Genomic DNA, 21,866 nt, shown 5'->3' with positions numbered 1-21,866 from the left:
TAAGTGGAATAAATATTTTATAATGTACTCAACCGCAGGTTAAAATGCCTGTTACTTGAAGGAAAATGAAGAAGAGCAAGAGGAAAAAGTCCAGTGTTCCTAAGGGGGTGTTTACATGATACCGGCGCGACTTTCATACCGGTAAGAGTTCACTCCGGTTCCCTCTTGTGTTTCTGTTCGCTTACATGATACCAGCACGAACTGTCATATCGGAGCGAATCATACCGGTGCGAGTTTACCCCGGTCACTTTACCGAAGCGAGATTTTCATTCCGATGTCATGTAAAGGCGCTACGACTGTTCGTCCCGGCGTTAAATCACTCTCCCGGGATCTGAAACGGGTAGCGCATGCGTAGTTTTCGACATCCAATCCAAGATGGTGATACAATCACAAATTTGTTTATTTAAACACACGTCGGCCGGCATGAAGTGTCCCTTCATGTAAACACAGAATGAAATCTCATCCCTTCATGTAAACACGATATGGGATCACAATGTCATACCGGTATGTAACTCGCACCGGTGTACGAGTTTTCGCATGTAAACACCCCCATAAAACGCGGGCTTTCCAAAAAAGTTAGTTGCAGTACATTGCGTAATTCGGCTTGAGTAAAGAACCAATCAGATTGCTGTGGCGAGTATATTATAATGAGTGATGCGGTTGGACATTCGATGGCTTCAGTTGTTGGAACGCTGGTTAAAGCTAATTCTGTATCTCAAAATAAGATGAACCGAAACTTTTGTTTTGTGTTTTTTGTTTTTGATTTTATGCGTTTCTATGAGAATCCGATACAAAATTTCGGTAGAGATTGATTTTAGAGATGTTGGAAAGTGTAGAACTGCAAGTACTTGGCAAAAAACTTTGCCTGTTAAAATTTCAATTGAGAAGTGCAGGCTTGGTGAAAAAGAGTATTGAAGTTTCCACACATTTGGCTGTGCCCTGCGCTGGAAAATTTACAGACAAATACACTGGAAACGTTATGCCGAGAGGTCGTTTGTTCGATCAGTAGAATCTTTGGTCAGTTATCTCCAATTTACAGCGTTTGAATATAGGAGAAGTTGATTCATACGATGATAACATCTTAATTCGCCCGATGTCTTTCCCAAATTAAAATGGCGGCTATGTAGAGCTAATTCGCGAAGCGGCGTAATTGTAGAGTGCTGTATAAATTTACGAAAATTGACATTGCCATTTCTTTCTACTCATTTTTAGCAAGCTCCTGTTCGTCATTCAACACGGAGGACCAAAACATGAACGTCATACTTAAAGACCCCTCCGGTATCATCAAAACCCCTGGGTATCCTTCAACTTACCCCTTGCCTTTAACCACACAGTGCCTCTGGAAGATAATAGCTCCGAAGGGCCAAGTAATACGGTTGGATTTCTCGTCGTTTCGTTTAGGGAAGTACTGCTGTCTTTATATAGAACTATACAGCATCAATAAGAAAAACCCGTTGAATATTTTCGAGTGCAACGTAGAGCCATCGTTCACTGTGTACTCAACAGGAAGGGAACTCAGCTTAAAAGTAAAGACAAGCTATAGACCTACTCCTGGTCCAGGATTCATTGCAAACTACACATTTGAGCCTGCAGGTGAGAATATAACTTTTGAGCGTTTTTACTGCTGTAAAAGGGTTTTATGAAGCCGCTCCCCCCCCCCCCCCCCAACTTTCCAGCCACCACCACCAACACCAAAGCTATATGAAAGCTCTTGGAAAGAGGTTTTTGAATATTGGGTCCAAAGAGGGTAACTATCTGAATTGCATCAATATGATAGGTTGAGGAGGCAACATGCTTACTAACACGTGTTTGTTTTGGTTTTATTTTCAAGGCTCTTCATCCGGGACTTGCATTCTCAAGAACAACACCAGCGTGCACATGTCTGGCGAAGGAAGAAGTTTTGCAACCCCGAGGTTTCCATACTCGGGAATAGGAACATGTAGTTGGAATATCACCGTACCTCAGGGAAAGTTTGTAAGACTCACCTTTTGGAAATTCAGAGGATCATGCGACAAGAACTATGTGGAAGTTTTTGATGTGACAAACTCTACCAACACGTCTTTGACGGGGAAATTCTGTGACGAAAAAGTTGTTTTCTCCAAAGGAAACAATGTACAAGTTAAGTACTCTTCGAATAAGGGAGTAAGCCTGGGGGGTTTCATAGCCTCATACGAAGCACTTGACGCCGTCCCCGCGAGGTATTCTTGCTCTAATCGAGGTTACGTCTCCGCTCTGACGGGCACGTTTGGAGAATTTGCAAGCTCTGATTATCCCCTAGCCTATCCTAATGACGCCAGGTGTTCGTGGGACCTGCAAGTATCCGCCGCTAATCTCATCCAGGTAACGTTCCATTCATTCGACCTACAGCAATCACAAGACTGTAAGGCGGACTACGTAGAAATTAAGCAAGGAAAATACCGATCGCAATCGCAGGTGATTGGCAAATTTTGCGGCTCCTCACTTCCTGCGTCTCTTCAATCAAACTATTCAAAGGTGTTCGTGGATTTTGTGGCCGACAGCTTCGGTCGATACCCAGGATTCCACGCAAGCTTCAAGGCGCTTCCAAACCGTAAGTTGGTATTAATGAACAAGTGCGAGGTAAAGGTGTAGGGATGTTGTTCCTCGCGAAGCGAGGTGAATAAATTTGTCGGGCCGAGCTGGCCCGAGGGGAGCTAAGCCGCGCGAATTCGAGCGAAAAATATATACATATATATGTATGTATATATACCTGAATTTTTGAAAAGATGGCTCCAGAAATATTGCCTTATGTTAGTTTCTCTTGTGAGATTTTGCTTTTTATTTATTTATTTTTTTTTTTTTTGCATTTTTTTTTTTGTTCTAAGTCAATAAGAAAAAAATATAAAGGGTCATTAGCAGATATTTGTCAACTCAAAATATTTTTCTCCCCCCCCTCCCTCCCTCTCTCCTTGTTTTGCTAACCTAGCCCCACTCTCTCTCAAACGTCTTTTAACCGCGCAACGATTTGGCTTTGAATTCGGCGCGCGCTCTGAGATCAGAACTAAGTCATTAGACCTAGCGTTTCGTTTGGCTTCCTGAAGCAAAGTTTTCCTGAGGACATCATTAAGTCTAATGAGGGCAGCGTCCTGCCTTGTCTAACATGCTGCCTATTTAGTTCTTTTTCAAGCTAAACGGGTAACTTTCAGTTACTCGGGCGTGAACTGCAAAGGGTAGTATGTTGTGTGCTTTGCTTGAGGAGGTGACAGTCTTTGGCTTTAAAAAGTAGGTCTTAGGGATGATTTCTTTTCGGCCAACGTGAAATTTCCGCGAATTTGTTACCCAGCCAAAGACTTAGTATATTTTTGTGGTAGAAAAGGGCACTAACCCTTCCCTTTTCAAATGTTGATTTCAACATCCGGGAACTTAAGTTAGTATGAAAACACTAGCAAGGATGGGCAAGGATTTTCTCTTCAAAAAGCGTGAGTTTGAAAAGCTATTCGATTATTTTTCACCCTTATAACTGTAGCGTCGTTAGGCTAGTGATCGATTAGTCGAGATATGCGATTTTGGGTGGTATTTCCGCTCTCGAGTTTCATAAATAGGTTCCTGCAGATGTTCGGTCGCCGTGATCCTAGTTCGCGTGCAGCATGAATCTAGTATGAACATAAAAAATCAATTTGAAACGCTGTCTTTCTCTCAAGAAGCCGATCCTGTTGAAGAAAGCTAGACTTGAGCGCTAAAAGACCGGGTTTTGGGCCAGATTTTCGATGCGTTGGCGCGGTTAATCATCGCTAAATTCTGACACATTTTGTAGGAAGTTCACAGGTCATGTTTCATTTCATGCAGATGTTTTTAATTAGTGTCATGTCTAATTCCAAAGAAAAGCCTCTTTCGTTTTTCTCTCCCATACTATTCTTTGACATTGTTTAAAATCTTGTGATAAACCCTAATTGAAGTCTTGTTAATGACTAGCATATTCCTTCAGCCTAGAAGGTCTCAAAATGTGCCCAATTTCTGGGAGTCACGTTTTCAAAAATCCAGGTATATATATATTTCGTTGGAGATGTCCGCACTGTTGCCTAGCAACAGTGAAAAACAAAGTATGAATGACGTCAGACTGTCTGGCGTCGTGTGGAGCAAAATTTGCATACATCAGGAAAGTTTGCTTGCCGGATCATATTTCAACTGCAATGTTCATCAATATTCACTGGCTACAGAACTATCTCTCCAGAATCTTTTCCCTTTCTTCCAGAAATCTTTTTTGTGAAAGATTGCATTGAAGAAATTACACGTCTTGTAGCCGCGGTAAAATAATTTTCCGTGGGAAATAAATTCATCGAACACGACAGCGCTTCACGCACGTTGTACATTTCGTCGCGTCAGAAATAGATTTTCAACCGCAAACTAGCCTGTGGAACCTCGAAAAGACCATGCTCATCAAAATAATTGTTATGTCCAGACACCTTTTAATCTCCTCATTTGATGCTACAATACGAGTAAAGAGGGCTTTCCACCCAGCCCCAGCTTCGCGAGGTTTTGCGAGTCACGCATTTCTAGTTATTATTGAAGAGAACGACTGTACAATATTTTTATAGTCGGACGGAACAATTTTCGAAATTACATGTATTTTGAAAGACAAATGACAACTAAATTTGCGCGAACGGGAATGATGAATGGTAAGCAATCGAGCTATTGGATCATAAATTTCAGTGAACTGCTATGGTAAGCAATTGGCTTGCGCTATGAAGTCTATTTTGGTTTTGTTTTTTCGTGTGTTCTGGAAATTCGACATTCGAATCTGGATTTTGTGTAAAAAATGGTCGGATCTAATCGTTTGTAAAAGACTACCTTCTTTTTTTTTTCTTCTTTCTTCATTCCAGCGGCCATGGGACCGTGCAAACTCCAGGGGGTGGACAATGTTATTCGTCTGACCGGTAAAACAGGAAATCTCTACTCTCCACTGTATCCGCAGAACATGACGTGCACGTGGTTGATAACAGTGCCCGAGGGACACTTCGTAAAGCTTAAAATAACGTCTTTCCACCTCGAATACATTTGCAATGGTCCTTCTCTTCAGATCCGAGATGGTCAGAGTGGATCGAGCGATTTGCTGAAGTCCTTCTGTGGAAGCAAGTTCGAATCTTCGGTATTTTCAAGTGGTCGCCATCTTTGGGTTCGTTTCCAAACTCCAACGGATAAATATCTCTCTGGAACTGGATTTAATGCTTTGTTTGAAGCTGTCAACCAACGTAAGGCTTTCTCTTTCATCGTTCAGTACTTGGCATTACCTTGTAGTTACTTAATTATTTCGAAAAAAGAAGAGAACTCTTCATCCAGGTTTTCCAGCTCTAGTTGTGATCAATTGTGCCTGGATGGCATGTGATATGTTGGTCAAGGGCCTTCTTAAATTTGGGCTGTCTGACTTGCACTAAATTTGAAGTCATAATAGTGTTGAATGAGTTTACACTTTGATTTCACATTTTTGTGTATTGCGCTTTTGTTTGCTTTCACAATCAGTTGCACTTTGGCTTCACACAAAATGGCGTTTTATTTTGAATCTATACTGAGTTTTGTTGCATTTTCTTTCACACACAATTACGTTTCGTTTTAAATTTACACTGGGCTGTGTTCCACTTACTCTACGCACTGGATTAGGCTGTTGTCACTGAGAACTAATTTGAACTGCACTTAGTCCACTCACACTCGCCTAGTAAACCTGAACGTCTTACCGAGGTTCATTCGAATACAAAATACAAGTTGGTAGGCTATAACTGGGGAACATTATTGCCCACAGCCTATGCTCTGGGCAGATCCCGGGGGCCTTAGTAGGAATCGTAAGAAAATCAGAATTCTTCTTTTTTTCCAGTACCAGCTTCATTCTCTTGCACTGCGAGTAACTACATCGTCAAATTGAAAGCGAAGTCGGGGACCCTGGCCAGCTACAACCATCCTCTGTCGTACGACTCGAACATTGAGTGCATCTGGTTCATCTACGTGGACACGGATTACAAAATTAAACTTTCGTTCGACTTCTTCAATCTTTCCCGCTCCAGTGATTGTTCTGAAGATTACGTTGAGGTACGCGATGGTCAATTTTCTACGAGTGATGTCTTGGGAAAGTTCTGTGGATCAGAGAAACCTGAATCGATAACTTCATCTGACTGGGATTTACGGATTGTGTTTAAGTCGAGTGGTAAAACGAAATATCCAGGATTTAAAGCCAGCTACGAAACAAAGAGTAAGTATGAAGAAAGTAAAGTTCATTGATGAAAGAAAGGTTTCGTCGACTAGTATACTGATTGATTGATTGATTGGTAGGTTGGTTGTTTGATTGATTGATTGATTGATTGATTAATTAATTAATTAATTAATTAATTGATTAATTAATTGATTGATTGATTGATTGATTGGTAGGTTGTTCGTTTGATTGATTGACTGATTGATTGATAAATTGATTAATTAATTGATTGATTGATTGATTGATTGATTGATTGATTGATTGATTGATAGGTTGGCTGTTTGATTGATCGACTGATTGATTGATTAATCCATTGATTGATTGTCCGGTTGATTGATCGACTGATTGATTGATTGATTGGTTAACCGTGTGATAGACTGACCTGAAGACTAATCGGCAGTGACCAACAAATAGATAGTCCAACTGTTAGACAAGTGCACAAAGTGTTTGATTAGCCCTTGACTGGCCTATGAACTGATCGAGTGACAGACCAACAGTCATTTCAGATTGACAAATCACTCTCTAAGCGTACGACTGACGTGACCAAAGGATCAAATGATCAACAGTCCGACCGATCAGTGGACCATCTGGCTAATAGACCAGTTGATAAAGGGATCGATTGTCCAACGAACGCATTAGACAGACAGACGGACGGACCAAGGGAAAGAGACATCGACGTATTGATCGATCGACGGACCCACTTGTTAAAGTACCCCCTGACTGACCAAACACCCAGTCACATGAGGTACGCACTGATTCTTAGTGATATTTGATAAAAGGGAAATAGAATGGAGCTGGTGAATAATCCGTTTTGTGCAAAACGCACACAAAACGAATCGAGCTAACATGGTTTCCTGGGTTTCCTTTTTTCGCAGAGGGAACAACCGCCATTTTGAAAATCGTAGGGATTGTCCTTGGCGTTCTTTCTGCATTGTGTGCCTTAATTGGAGGCTGCTGTAAGTACCACAAGAAACGTAATGAGCGAGCTGTCCAAGGTTCGGAGAACGCGGATGCTGGGATCGAGAATCTTGCCTTGAAGGAGCAAACAACCAAAATGTAGATTGAAAATGGAAATAAGAGAGAATCTCTCTTGAGAGAGCTCCAAACTGTCGAGGAAGGTGCTCATCTTGGAAAAATATTCGCTTGTTCGTCTGAAACATATAAATACCGTTATACAACAGGCACACGGTACTATAAATACCGTTATACAGCCGGTTTGCGGTACTATAAATACCATTATACTGAACAGGAACGCGGTTCTATAAATACCATTATATAACAGGAACACGGTACTATAAATACCGTTATACAACCGGTTCGCCGTTCAATAAATACCGTTATACAACCGGCTCGCGGTACCGTCATGCAACAGGTTTGCTTTACTATAAATGACCGTTTAGTTTAAAAGAGGTACGCGGTGCGTACCTATGATCTCTGGATACCGAGAAGTTTTATGTTGGTAAGAGGTTTCGGTAGTATACATCTATGGAGACATTTTTTCAGCTGCGGATCGTAATGAATTTTAGTCAAGAAAATGAGAAAGGTATCTGTAAGTTTTTTTTATTTTCTTTTGTGGAAAACGGCAAAGCAAGCAGCGACCCATGATACTCTACAGGATATAAATATTTAACGGAAGTTACATAGTTTTACCGTTGAATAGCACTGATTTCGAAGTCATTATTAGCAAATGGATAAGTGATTTTATTGGTAAATTGTGTTCAGTAGCTCGTATCTCGAAATATGAAAATAGCGGTTATAAATGGATTTAAAATCGGAGATTTAAGGTGGCAGAGTGCAGACAAGGAATACCCGATTAAGGGGCCTAGAACAGCAAGGATATAAGGGCCTTAATGAGTAACCCTGATGACGGCGCTAATGATCCAACACGAAAATTCGTGCTCGTAAAAAAGCTTACGGTTACTTGAGGCCGATTAACTCCAATTTGGGTTTAGAGTTAGCCTTCGTGGCTCTTTTACTGTTATTTCCAGGTTTGTGTTTTGTTTAATGTGTAATAGCGCTCTGGTTGTTTGTTGTTTGTTTGTTTTATTCAGTCGCAAAGGTTACGTAGGAGCAAGCAAATAACTCAGCAGGCAAGCAAACAAGCAAGCAATTAAGGGGGTGTCTCTATAAAACCGAGCACCTTTAACACCTGTACGAGTTTTGATGCCGGTTCCCTATTGTGCCTCTGTATTTTTTATTTTTTATTTTTTTTTTTTTACATGAAACTGGTCAAAAATCTCACATCGCGAATCGCGATTCTCCTCCTGGTACGAAAACCAATTCTATTGTCATAATAAACCTGTCATGGCTCTTTGTTTCGAAGTTTGTTTTGCGTCTCCACCATTTCGCTACAGGATGAAACTCATCCCGTCAATAAACCGTTTTATGTAGACAAGCATGAAGCCAGTTCATCTCTTACCAGAAGAACAACACCCCCCTTAACAGAGCAATTAATGTAGCGTATACATTAAGTGTAACTTTTGTAAACATTCGCAGTAAAGTGAAATTAAAATATTGCTTTTCCTTTTTGTGTTGGATACCTCTCTGGCACTGGATTATGTTTCTGTTAGAGTCGAAAACAGACTGACTGGTCCAAGGGTATTTTTCTCGGGCAGCAAAATAGAGAAAGAAAACTCGACGTCGAAGTTCTCGGGAGGCTCACGAAGCTACGCGCCGAAACCTCGCGTCGATGATGCCTAGAATGAAGGCGTCGCTTCTATGGGGGACCTTGGTCAAAAACGTACCAAAAATAATGCGCTTCCAATCAAAAACGTTAACGTGGAGCGAAGGGAAAAGTGTTGCTATGTATTAAGCCAAATCAGGAAAAAGGAAATCTTTAAAATCGGGCCACACTTTTCTGTTTTTGTTCTAATTTGACTGCAAAAATAATAATCCTAATAAATCATGATCAAAAGCCGGCATAGGAAAACTTTTGCTCGTATGCACGGAAAGAGAACATAGCCTTTCCAGGCGTAGAGATCAGAGTAGGGACGCAATATTTTTTCTCATTTTTATTATTCGAACCCGTCGCAGTTTTCTTCGCGCCGCTTCCCCCTTCTACCTGACCGTCTAGAACAAGCTGCTGCTTCTTCTTCTTCTTCTTCTTCTTCTTCTTCTTCTTCTTCTTCTTCTTCTTCTTCTTCTTCTTCTTCTTCTTCTTCTTCCTCTTCTTCTTCTTCTTCTTCTTCTTCTTCTTCTTCTTCTTCTTCTCCTTCTTCTTCTTCGTCTTCTTCTTCTTCTTCTTCTTCTTCTTCTTCTTCTTCTTCTTCTTCTTCTTCTTCTTCTTCTTCTTCTTCTTCGTCGTCGTCGTTGTCGTCGTCGTCGTCTTCATCTTCTTCTTCTTCTTCTTCTTCTTCTTCTTCTTCTTCTTCTTCTTCTTCTTCATCTTTATCTTCTTCTTCGTCGTCGTCTTCGTCTTCTTCTTCTTCGTCGTCGTCGTCGTTGTCTTGTTCTTCATCTTCTTCTTCTTCGTCGTCGTCTTCTTCTTTATCATCTTCTTCTTCGTCTTCTGCTTCTTCTTCTTCTTGAAACATAATTTCAGCAGATGACTAGTTCATATATAGCTCATGTTTTCCTTTGAGTTTAACGGATGTGCCTATCTCAGATGTCAATCTTTCACTGGCCTTGGTCCGGTTACATAACGCGTCTTAGGATACGGTAAATTTTTTGAAACCACTCCTTGGGTTCCAAAGGGTTTTTGCGCTTTCTGTTTGTGCCTTCTACATTTATTGGTCAACCTTCCACGATAGGGCGATAAAGAATTTCCCGGAACGCGCCCGGAATGGTGGCAAAAAAATCTCCCACATTTATCATACGATGCTTTATGCAACTCAGGCTCAATCTGGACTCTACTTAAGGGAGAGTGGCAGCCCCGCTGAACAGTTCTTTTTTGTGTTTACTGCCGCTTGCATAGCAGTAGACAACTTTGTAACCGTAAAAAATCTTAACTGTTAAGATTCAACTGCCAACCGAATATCGGTGACATTGATAAACACTGATTCAACAGCTTTCGACCGACGTCACGAAACAACAGCTCGGGTCAGTAGTGAGGTCTATGGAAACTGAAAGCGAACGACTAGAAAGGAAGTTAAATTAATTCTCAGAAGCAGTACTCCGCTGTCATCCTGACATCCTAAAAATAACGATGACTTTTAAAATACACTTTCCTTAGCACAATCTTTCAGTTTGTCTTTGGCTTTAGTGCGGGTGACAGGAAGTTTTGGTGCAGCGACTTCTAATGCAGGAGTTTGGCAATAAGATAACAGTGAACGCTTTGTCTTGGTAGCCATTTAAGGTAAATTTTTTAAAGTGATCATGAACAGACACTTTGATACCAATATCGTTAAACTGTCGATCCGGTTTTACACGGCCCTTGTAGTTTGTAACAGCATCGGCTGTCATGATTTGCTTTTGTAAAGTACACCATAAGAGAGTTGTACTTAAATCGGAGTACGCGCGGATAATTATTGGTCTCGAACTTCTTGTTTGCAGAATCATCAAGAAATCTCCAAGAAGCAACAATTTGCGGGAACAGCAATGGTAAGTCAATACCTCTGCTACATATAATACTCGGAGCTTAAACGTTTGTTGCCTTAAAAATTAGAGCTAATTTAACTTAATTATAAAGGAAATTTAACGTTTCAACTATATTCATAAGCATCTGCCCTTGGCACCCAACGGTTCATTTCGGTGGATATCTGTTCGGAAGTCCTTAATCGACCCAGAAATTCGAACGTGATTGTGACATAGAAAGTCTAAAGTTTTCATCGGCAAAATGTCTGCTCAAAATTCGCTTACACTCTAAAACTAATTCCTTTCGTTTTCGAACGTTTGAATGTGTCGTTAAAAATGCAAGCTGATAACGTCAGCTAACATTTTCATAAAGCCAACAACAGTTCGTAAATTCGGGAAACAAGATTCTGCCCCCTCAAACTTTCTGCAACTTAAATTTTCGGCCTTAGCAACCCAACAAATCAAACTTTTACACCTTTAAAGGGGAAGTATCATGCGAATTTGAAAACCCAAAACCCAAAAATGTTTGTCTGTCAACAGAAACCAAAAAATAGTTGTCTAGTTTTGTTATAAATGATCACCCCAGTGCAATAAAACTGTCGATTAGTGCCTCTGGCCAGACACAGAGTAGGTCGGAATGGATTGAATCTTGAAAAATGTTAGGCGAACGTGCGCTAGAACAGACCATGAGTTGTTCGTTTCAAGAACTCAGTTAATTTCATTCCTCTCGTTGCTCTAGAATTATTTTGTAGCTATTTGAAGATCTTATTTCACCATTTTAAACAAAAGAAGTCAAAACCCCGTGATTCTTCCCCTTTAAATGAAACAAAACGATCTGGGAACAGAGGAGGCGATAGTTTTAAGTTCTCGTTGGGTTCCCTGTGTTGTAGTAGCCACAGTTCTCACTTCAAAGCAGTTGGTATTAAGGAATAAGCTGATAGTTAACCCTGCTCGTTGATTCTGAAATTACTATTGTGTATTGCGTTTCCAATTGTAGAGCTTTCGGTATCTTTAAAGTCTACCAAAATAAAGTGCATGATCAGTTTGGCTTTATTGTTTTTTTGTGGTTATGATATATGCGTTGCCTGTGATAATAATGTGCTTTTCGTCAGTAAAACACGTTTTAAGATATTTTTATTGCGTTTGTCTTAAAATTTGTTACTTTCGATGCCGAGTGTTTTAGTTTCGAAATATAAGAAAACGGCTCAGTGATACCAAAAGATTGGTGTTAACGGGAAATATTGCAAGAAATATTTACAATTGAGTTTAAAACAAATGTGAAACAAAACTCAACCATGTTGTTTTGTTGTCCTTATGGTTCAAGGCAGCGAATTTTCTTGAGTTGAAGGGTTTGAGTGTAAACATGACAGCCTTAGTATTTTGTTGTCTTTGTAGTTGACAACGGCGAAAGGAGATCTTAAGGTTTGTGTGTGCCCGTTTACTGAAAGTTATAAGAAGAGAAGTAGTATAACCCTTCAAATCGCTTAAATTTTTCGCTTTGAGTCAGAAGGTCCGCGTTGAGACACGAAAACTACATTAGTTTGAAACATTAATTCGTTCGTACCAAACTCGTCTCCAAGCTCTTATAGATATTCAAAATGGCGGTACAGCCGAGAAGACTGAACTTCGTCATTTGGTACTATGTAAAATTAACTCGTTTATTTCGGAACGTATGTAGACGGACTCGTCTGGAAAGTGTAAGCTTGGGGACGAAAAACGTTGCAGCTTTTCTATGCGCCAATACCAGCGTAGTAAAATTCCCCTTGCGCTTGAAATCTGTAAGTCAAGTATTCGCAGTTCTCCGGCTTGAGTGTCTCAGCTTGTTAATTAAAATGAGGTAAAATATGTTTAAATTTTAAATTTGGGCGCAAAATCGTACGCAAATGCTTAGTTCAACATCCTCCTTTCCCACAAACTAATTTCGGTAAAATTTCGAGGGCGTCATTTTAGTGACGTTGTCCTGTGATTTCTCGAAAGCTCTCATTCTATGTTCATGTATTGTCTCTAGATCTTTGAGTTCTGATCATTTTCGGAAGGAAACTCGGTCCCATTTCCCATGATAGCACCTCACGCCTAAATTATTGAAAATGGCCAAAGCGTGAAAAAAAGACCCGGAACAACAAAGGTAAATGCAAGGGCTCCCTGGTGCAACTTGCGCTTTTACAGTACGCCTCAAAATCACATCAAATACTTAGTATTGTCTTCCTACTCTACAAAAATTCTATAATAGCTTAGCTCAGGTGCGTTTTGCGAAAATCAGTTATTTATTACCAGTCTCCCGTGGCCTGAAGAAAACTTGCAGTGTCATGCAGGTACTGATCTGAGGCTGGGAAGAGCTCATCATAGTAAGGAAATCAAATATCCTTAACACCTGAGAGCTTAATTGAATAACTGTGATAAATTTAAAAAGTCTTTGAAGTTTACTAGACCCTTCAAAGTGTAGAGGTGGAGTTCATTGGAATTTTTCTTCACAACTTATAACGGGGTCTGAGCCACAGTTCTGGTTTTCACTTTACCGATGCAATTTCATTCCTAGCAACTATAACTTACTCGCTCATAAGAGCGGTTAACTTTGCACTAAACTATTTGCAGGGTCGTCATTTCGATCTGTTAAGCCTGTCTGAAAACTCTAACATGGTTTAATTTCAGTTGGGACGTGGACTGGAAGGGTAAGTGGCATACCTTCCAGATTAATTAACTCCCTGAGCAGATGTATGGACCTGATGCAAAAATGGCCGATATTTTCATATTCTTTTGTCTCCATTCAAATTAGCCTCACTAGCCCCGTTCACGGTGAAATATTCTTTTCATTTTTTAACTCAAGAACGAGGTTAGTGAGGCTAATTTGAATGCAAACAAAAGAATATTAAATTATCAGCCATTTTTACATAGGGTCTATTGGTGCATGCAACTTGCGCTAGGAATAGGCCATTTCTGTGATGACGTCATTTGACTACAACTTCTAGAATTCATTTCGTTTTCCTTTTCAAATTCAAATTTTGTAATCCCAGTGGACAGCAAAGAACAATAGCTCTAATTAGCATGAGAAAGCAAAAAAACCTGAAGGATTCTGAAAGGTGAAGTCAAATGACGCCATAGTAAAAATGTCCTATTACATAATTGTATATACCAGATTTTGTGTTCTCTCCCAAAGCGTGAGAAAATCTGGGTACAAGATTATGTGCTATATATTTAAAACTTGGCAAGTTTGTTATACAGTACAAACCCGCGAGTACCCGTATTTTTCCAAGTAAGCTTCAACAGGTTCTTATGTAGATGGTGCTTAACAGAAATGTAGGCTATATAGGTTCTTATTTTCTTGATAACAAAATATATGTACTCTCCAGTTTAGTGTGAAAACAATATGGCACTTTGAACAGTCCAGCCTCAACTGACACAGTATTGTTATACAGTAGTATTTAATTGTTTTACCTAAATACTGGTCAAGTATATATTTTTGGATTTACTAAAACTAATAAGAGGATATGAAATGTTGGCCTTTTCCTATGCCTGAGAGTTTATTTTATTTTACCTATAAATTCTAAGTCTTTAAAACAAATTTTATAGACTAAAGCTCCATTCACACCAACAAAACATGTTTAATTAAACCAGGTTTAACAAAATGAAAATTGGCAACAGAAAGCTGAACCATTGGCTTTGACATAGGATTCAAGTAAACTTTAACTTATGCTTTCATTTGTGCTAAATCTGTAGTCGACAAAAGTCCGAAAGTAGCTTTTATGAAGGAAACAATTTTAAACTGTGTTTAACTAAACAGCCTTTAAACGTGTTTAAGGCTTGGTGTGAATGGGGCATAAGAACCTGATTTAGATTTAAGGGTTAACAGGTTCTTATTTAAAGGGTGTCTAAATTAGAAATTTTAGCCTAACAGGTTCTTACTCGCGGGATTTTACTGTACTTTTGTTGCTGTTAAGGAGGCTCGTAAGAGTTTTTCATTGTTATTGTATTTGTGAAATGAGGAAAACTTACAACAAATTGCATGTAATCATCTGGTCAAAATACGAACAATTTGGAACTCTGGTGTTGGGCAATATTTCTGACCTCACAACGGATACCATGGCAACAGACTAGCTCCATAAAAAGGTCCTCCAAATTTCAGTTTTTGCAATTTAGCCAAAAACCTTACTCGCTGACCTAACGTTTTTATTGCTTTGTTGGAAAGCCTCCTGGATTATTTAACCTCCTTCGCAATATGACAAAGAGGTATCCAGTAGATCTTGTGTTATATCAAAAAGGCATTTTTTTTCACCGACAGAATATTCTACTGGACAGCTTTCTCCCAAACGTTTCTATTAGAAGTGGCGTATTGATTATTGCGGTAAAATTTTGAGATAAACACAAATGTTTCCTACAGCTTTTATTTCCCGTTCGCGCGATTTTACGCTGCATTTCCACTTTCGGTGTTCTGCGCGCGCGACTTTTATTGTTTAAGCCCTGGTAAAACTACACATGATAGTCAATGATAGTTGATGATAGTCGATAATAGTTAAAACTTGCGCGCTCGTTTGACCACAAACTATCATGCGCTATCATCGACTATCATCAACTATCATTCACTTTGAGCGTGTTCAAATTCTTTATGATAGTTGATGATATTCCCGTTTGACCACGCGCATGATAGTCGATGACAGTTTTTCGGTCAGCTGTTTTCTCCTCCAGCACTCTCTAGATTCTTTTTCCTTTAGTTCTTCCAACAACTGAAGGAAAACGAAGCAGGCTGCCGCCCTCTTTCGCCACGAAAAAGTCATCCGTGCGAAGTTTTGTAACTTAACGCAACGCCACTATCCTCGGCTATTACGAGTTTCTTTGAGCCGTTTGACCAGCCGCTTGATAGTTGATAATAGTTGATGATAGTTTTGACTATCATCAACTATCATCGACTATCATGTGCCGTTTGACCAGGGCTTTAAAGAAATTTTGATTCATTCAGGTGACGCGTGCACCTTACCAATGGCATGGGTGGTTTACGCGCGCGCACGCGGCTAAAAGCCCTTTCGAAACTCCTTTACAGAGTCTTGAATACTAAGAAATTATAACCCAAAACTACTACAGTAAAATTACCTCATTGACTTCTCATTTAAGGAGAGTAATACGGTATTTTGTCAAGAATTCGCTCAAGGATTAGAAAATAATGGCAAACTTTCAACTGACAGCCAAACTATTTTAGACAGGAAAGATAAGTTAGCGGTAGTTATCTCAGAAAACTCAGAAAAGGTCAACTATACATGTGAAGTTATTTGGGTACAATTTTATCAACAACGATGCACAGCAAGAAGTGATGTCTTGTATCCCAAATCAGGACTAACAGCAACATGACTAACTGACTTTTGCCCTTCCAACGGCAATATGAAATGTTGATCACCTGCAGAAATTTGCCATTATATACTATATTTATTATACATTATACTACAATAATATGTGTTATGAATGAAACCATTTGTTATATGCAAAGTGCTGAGTTGTTTTGTGAAAATGATTATGGATAAAAATCATAATACAGGGAGAGGAAGGACCATGAGAAATTTGCCCTCAGAATATTGCATTTCTCAATCTTTCTTTCCTTGCATTATTTGTAGGTACGTCCTTGGTGTAACAGAAATACATTTGATAAGTCCTGCGATCATCATCTACACGAAAATGGTGGATAGAAAGTTAGAACGTTTAGAGTATCACATGCAAGAGCTTAGCATTGCCCAAGAAGAGGGGGATAGACAGTGGGAGACAAGTGCCAATAACAATCTGGGCAATGCTTATTACGATCTGGGAGATTTTCAACAGGCCATAGAGCATTACACGCAATCACTTAGTATTGCTAAAGAAGTTGGGAATAGGTCTGGAGAGGGAATAGCCTATGGCCATCTCGGCAATGCTTATCACAATCTGGGTTATTTTAAACAAGCCAAAGAGTACCACGAACAACATCTTAGTATTGCTAAAGAGTTCGGGGACAGGAAAGGAGCGGAAGCAGCCTATGGAAATCTGGGCGTTGCATTTTACAGTCTGGGTGATTTCAAAAATGCCGTAGAGTGCCACAAACAAGGTCTGAGCATTACTAAAGACCTAAGGGACAGGGCGAGAGAGGGAAGAGCCTATGGCAATCTGGGCCTTGCTTATACCGAACTGGGTAATTTTAAACAAGCCATAGAGTACCACACAAAACAGCTTAGTATTGCCAAAGAAATAGGAGACAGGGAAGGAGAGGGGAGAGCCTATAGCAATATGGGCATTGCTTATCGTGGTCTTGGTAGTTTTAAACAAGCCATAGAGTACCACAAACAAGATCTTCATATTGTTAAGGAAGTAGGAGACAGGTTGGGAGAGGCACTAACCTATTGTAATCTGGGAAATGCTTATCACTGTCTAGGTAATTTGAAACAAGCCATAGAGTACCACAAACAAAATCTTAGTATTGCTAAAGAAGTAGGGAACACGGCTGGAGAGGGAATGGCCTACGGCAATTTGGGAAATGCTTATAACGGTCTGGGTGATTTTAAAAAAGCCAAGGAGTACCACAAACAACACCTTAGCATCGCTAAACAAGTAGGAAACAGGACTGAGGAGGGAAAAGCCTATGCCAATCTGGGCAATGCTTATTTTGGTTTGGGTAGTTTGAAAGAAACCATAGAATCCCACAAACAAAGTCTTAGTATTGCTAAAGGAATTGGGGACAAGGCTGGGGAGGGAAGAGCCTATGGAAATCTGGGCGGCGCTTTTTATTGGCTGGGTGATTTTATACAAGCCATAGAATCCTACAAACAAAGTCTTAGTATTACAAAAGAGATAGGGGATCGGGCAGGAGAGGGAACCGTCTCTGGCAATCTGGGCAGCGCCTATCACTCTCTGGGTAATTATAAACAATCCATGGAATACGCTAGACAATATCTTGCTATTTCTAAAGAATTAGGGGATAAAGTTGGTGAGGGACATGCATGCTATTTGCTAGGTGTTAATTATGAAACGTCGGCTTCCTTTTCTGAGGCCCTTAATTGTTATCGATCGAGCATAACACTCTTCGATTATACAAGATCCCTTCTTCAGACAGAGGATGCGTGAAAAATAAGCTTTCGTCATCAACATCAGAAGGTGTATACTGCCTTGTGGAGAATTCTTTCGACGACCGGGAAAACTGATGAGGCTTTGAGTGCTGCTGAACAGGGACGAGCACAGGCTTTGATGGATGTTTTAAAGATACAGTATGGTGTTGACTCACTATCGTCCGGTTCAGTTCAAACTAAGGAAACGATTTCCTTCGTATTAAACGATTTATCTACACAAACAGTTTTTGTAGCACTTGATGGAAACATGATCAGTTTTTGGGTGCTGCGAAAAGGAAAAGAGATTCACTATAAACTGAAGAATATCGAACTTGGAGATGCCGAGTTGTTAATGGAAACTACTTTGAAAGAGATTGGCGCAGGTGTTCGTGTCAAATGCGAGAATCGTTCAATGGATGAGCTAAGTGATGACCCGCCATCCAACAGAGAAGCTGTTGAGGAAAAAGACAAGTCATGTACTTCCTCTGTCAATTCTTTGCGCCCACTGTATGATGCTATTATTGGCCCCGTTGCAGACTTGCTTCAAGGTGGCCAGTTAGTCGTTGTTCCGGATGGTCCATTTTGCTTGGCTCCTTATTCTGCATTGAGTGAATCAATCAGGATTCGCATCGTACCCTCGCTGACCTCCTTGCAACTGATCACAGGCTCACCAGACGACTTCCACAGTAAGAGTGGAGCCCTACTCGTGGGAGATCCATGTTTAGATGACGTTCCCATGCGCTTATCACAGTTGCCTTACGCCAAAAAGGAAGTCGAGATGATTGGAAAACTTCTAAAAACGACACCTCTCACAGGCAAAGATGCAACCAAAGAGGAAGTGGTGAAGAGACTCACATCAGTCGCGTTGGTGCACATTGCCGCACATGGATGTGCGCAATCTGGAGAAATTGTTTTGGCTCCAAATCCTGGTCGCATATCCCAGTTCCCCGGAAGACAAGACTACATTTTAACGATGTCAGATGTCCAAGCAGTTTGTCTGAGAGCAAGGCTCGTTGTCTTGAGCTGCTGTCACAGTGGCCGAGGAGAGGTTAAGTCTGAGGGTGTGGTCGGGATAGCGCGTTCTTTCTTGTGTGCTGGTGCCCGGTCTGTTCTGGTGTCACTCTGGGCAATTGATGACGAGGCAACCATGGTGTTCATGGAAAATTTCTACCAACACCTTGATGGTGGAAAAAGTGCCAGTGTGGCTCTTCACCGTGCCATGAAATCTCTTCGTGAGTCAGAGAAGTTCCGTGCCGTGAAGTACTGGGCTCCATTTGTGCTGATTGGTGATGACGTCACGCTTGAATTTGGAGAACAGAAATAAAAGAAGATGGTAAGTACTGTTTGCATTCTCTGCGTTTTACTTTGAACAAAATTATTTTTCCTTTGGTAAATAACAACACTATAGAAATTACTCAATACGCTGTCGAAAAGTTAATTTTTTCTTAAGCCATGTAGTAGAGTTTTAAGAAAGGTTTTGTAAGTTTCTTTTAGCAGATGGAAATAAGACATGAAACCATTGCAGTTATGTACACAACTTGCGAAAAGGAAGCCTGGAAAATAATTCAGGCTTGAGCGTCAAGATTGAGCGGGATCAGTGTAAATTTTTTCTAGCTTCCTTCAGCCCGCAAGTCACCCGCAGTTAAAATATATATATATATATATTATCATATATTTTTCTGGCATTCACTCTACCTTCTTAGGAAAACTGCTCTAATCCTTTATCCGTGAATATACCGTATTTTATTTCTCTCACATGAAGAACTGCTTTGACTCTTGTTCTCCACTGTACTTAATATATTTACTTGCTCAAGTCAAGAGCAAATGTTAAAAGGATACTACTAACCGATGTAATCTCGAACTTCGTGGCTTTTATTTAGTTAACCGTATCGAAACTTAGCCCGCGTGGTAGCCGCTAGAACAAGGAAAGGGAAGCGGGGAATCGGACTCGCGCGCCTCGCGCGAAGAAAGCGCGCGGAGCGTGAAGAGACGGAGAGAAAAAGAAGCCCTTTTCCTTCTCCTCCGAGCGTTCTAATTCCAACTATGCAGGTCAAAAGTCAACCAATTGCTGCATTGCCGCCAGTTAATTTGTGATGGCGTTCGCAGAAATCAAGAAAAATGATTTCAAGGTTTTATGGGTTGCGTTAAAAGTAAGCCTTTAGGATTGGAGTAAAAAAAAACGACAAAAAAAAAAAAACAACAACAATATCCGAAGGAAAAAGATTTCTCAGAAGCGAACGGAAGGTGAACTCACAGCATTGTTTTACATCGTTTATAACTTTTGTTCACTGCCCACAAGCTGAAAAGGTTAAGGTTTAGTTGATTGTCGTCGTAACGATGATGGAGGGTCTGGAAGATTCAAAAGTTAGCTATGTTTTGAACTTTACATTTCGCGTGTTTTCTCTGCTTAATTTTTATCAGTTTGTTTTAGGTGATTCTGTTTATCTGCCAATCAAACCTTGTACGCCCTTTTAACGCTAGAAACTTCTAATTAAGATTCTTCATGAATAAGTCTTTGAAATTAAGGAATGACTGTAAACACGGGAATCCTAATATTCATGATTCTTTCGTTCGGCAGATGCTGCTTCGTCAAGACAAGAGAACATGCTGGGCGTGAATATGACGCATACATGATGCCGATTTTGGTTTGCTTCAATTATCAAGGCTGTTATGAAGAATCTGACATATATTAGAAGCGAAAAACTAAATGTCCATGCATACTTTGATCAAGAAACGCAAAACAGAACAATTTAAACTACTGAACTATGCATTAGTGTTCAGCTTTCCACTCAGTGTTAAGAAAAAAACGCGTAAAGTTTTTTTTTTTAATATTTCTGTGATGGCACTTAACTATAATTTTATGAATTTATCGACTGTAACTTTGCTATTTTAGTGACACGATGAGAAGACTGGAAGTAGTAAGTCTTCTTCCAATAGTATTCTACCTCAAGTGCCAACATTGTATATATGTTTTTTTGAAGCCATTGCTTTGTTTGATACTAATTTAAGTTTCATTCAATCAAATGTTAGTTTAGAACTAATGACAGAAGCTACTTAAATCAAACAAGACGGCGTATTTAACCATTTTGGGCTATTTTAGAAAGAAAAAAAAATGAAATGTTCTAAAAAGTAGGCTTTAACGAGTGACGTTTTTAGCGGCGTTCACAAGCACGGGACAGTATAAAGTTGATTTTTCAAGTCTTTCTTGTATATGATAACTTAGTCGCAAAACACGTGCTTGTCATTTTATGTCAGAAGAATTTCATGGATGTGAATCACACAGATAAAGACCAAAAAATTGATTTAATATTATGAAATTGAGAGTATTACTTGTAATATGAATCTGTTTTGCAGATCTTAAGTGATACGAACTAGAATCTCTTTCAGGTAGTTGTCTTAGACTATAAGCAGCATGACCCAAGTGACTGATGAGCAGATTGGATAAACGAGGGAGTTGTAATGTTCAATAGACTCCCCTAGGAGCTCGTGTGAGGTAAATTGCTGAACGCACAAACTCCATCTAGCAAGGAATAACCCACTTTACAGAATTTTTTTTGTGTAACTGAGGTCGGTCACTGGGTTATCCCAAAAATTCAGACAGCTCGCTGTTTGTTTCTATCTCCTTAGTGTAGTGGACCCGATTAAGCTGATAGATAGCTGATTAGTCAAAGTCCCGTTCAGACTCTTCCTCATGCCAACCTCTCATACAAGAGGCAAAATGGCAGGCGCTAAATTGACGAACGAGAATTAACACGATTGCTTCGATTGCACCAAGGAGTCTGAACAACGTCCTTTTCATTGACTGGGCACAGTGCCCTAGCACGGGCACCTAGTCTGAACAGGGCTCTGTAGTACCATTTTGATTTGAACAATGTGTAAACTAGGGAGCAGTCCCTTTATGGACGTCGGAACGGGCAATTAAAAAACTTCCATTTGAACCTTGACTCCCCTCAAACAACTGGAAACAATGATGACATTTTTTATTGTATACTAGTCACACTGTATAGTATTGTTAGTATTAGTGTTATTAGTTTACAGTATAAGTATTACTTTAGTATTAGAATCATATTTTTTAGCATAACACGACCCCACAAGCTATTGCT

At 39.9% G+C, this 21,866-nt stretch overlaps 2 protein-coding genes and 1 pseudogene across 3 annotated transcripts in view; all 3 read left to right on the top strand.

Annotated features, from left to right (window-relative positions):
• Positions 1–7,506, top strand: part of LOC146471597 (tolloid-like protein 1) — a 16,365-nt gene extending 8,859 nt beyond the window's left edge. The window contains exons 5-9 of the mRNA XM_085120105.1: positions 1,213–1,593; positions 1,832–2,569; positions 4,839–5,207; positions 5,825–6,196; positions 7,072–7,506. Of these exons, the coding sequence (XP_084976231.1) occupies positions 1,213–1,593; positions 1,832–2,569; positions 4,839–5,207; positions 5,825–6,196; positions 7,072–7,256 (2,045 nt within the window). The 3' untranslated portion in view covers positions 7,257–7,506. The remainder of the gene's footprint in view (positions 1–1,212; positions 1,594–1,831; positions 2,570–4,838; positions 5,208–5,824; positions 6,197–7,071) is intronic.
• The window catches only part of LOC146471595 (cubilin-like), a 46,631-nt gene that overhangs the window by 8,878 nt on the left and 15,887 nt on the right, over positions 1–21,866 (top strand). The gene's annotated exons all lie outside the window — the stretch shown is intronic.
• On the top strand, positions 10,380–19,132 carry LOC146471596 (uncharacterized; annotated as a pseudogene). The gene is made up of 4 exons (XR_014866674.1): positions 10,380–10,490; positions 10,688–10,735; positions 13,301–13,377; positions 16,306–19,132. The product of XR_014866674.1 is annotated as an uncharacterized LOC146471596 (transcript).

Source organism: Pavona decussata, unplaced genomic scaffold (assembly GCF_977016875.1).
Source record: "Pavona decussata unplaced genomic scaffold, jaPavDecu1.1 SCAFFOLD_102, whole genome shotgun sequence".
Taxonomy (NCBI): Eukaryota; Metazoa; Cnidaria; class Anthozoa; order Scleractinia; family Agariciidae; genus Pavona; species Pavona decussata.
Note: the sequence above shows the minus strand (reverse complement) of the source record. Positions and strands in the feature narration are given on the sequence as shown.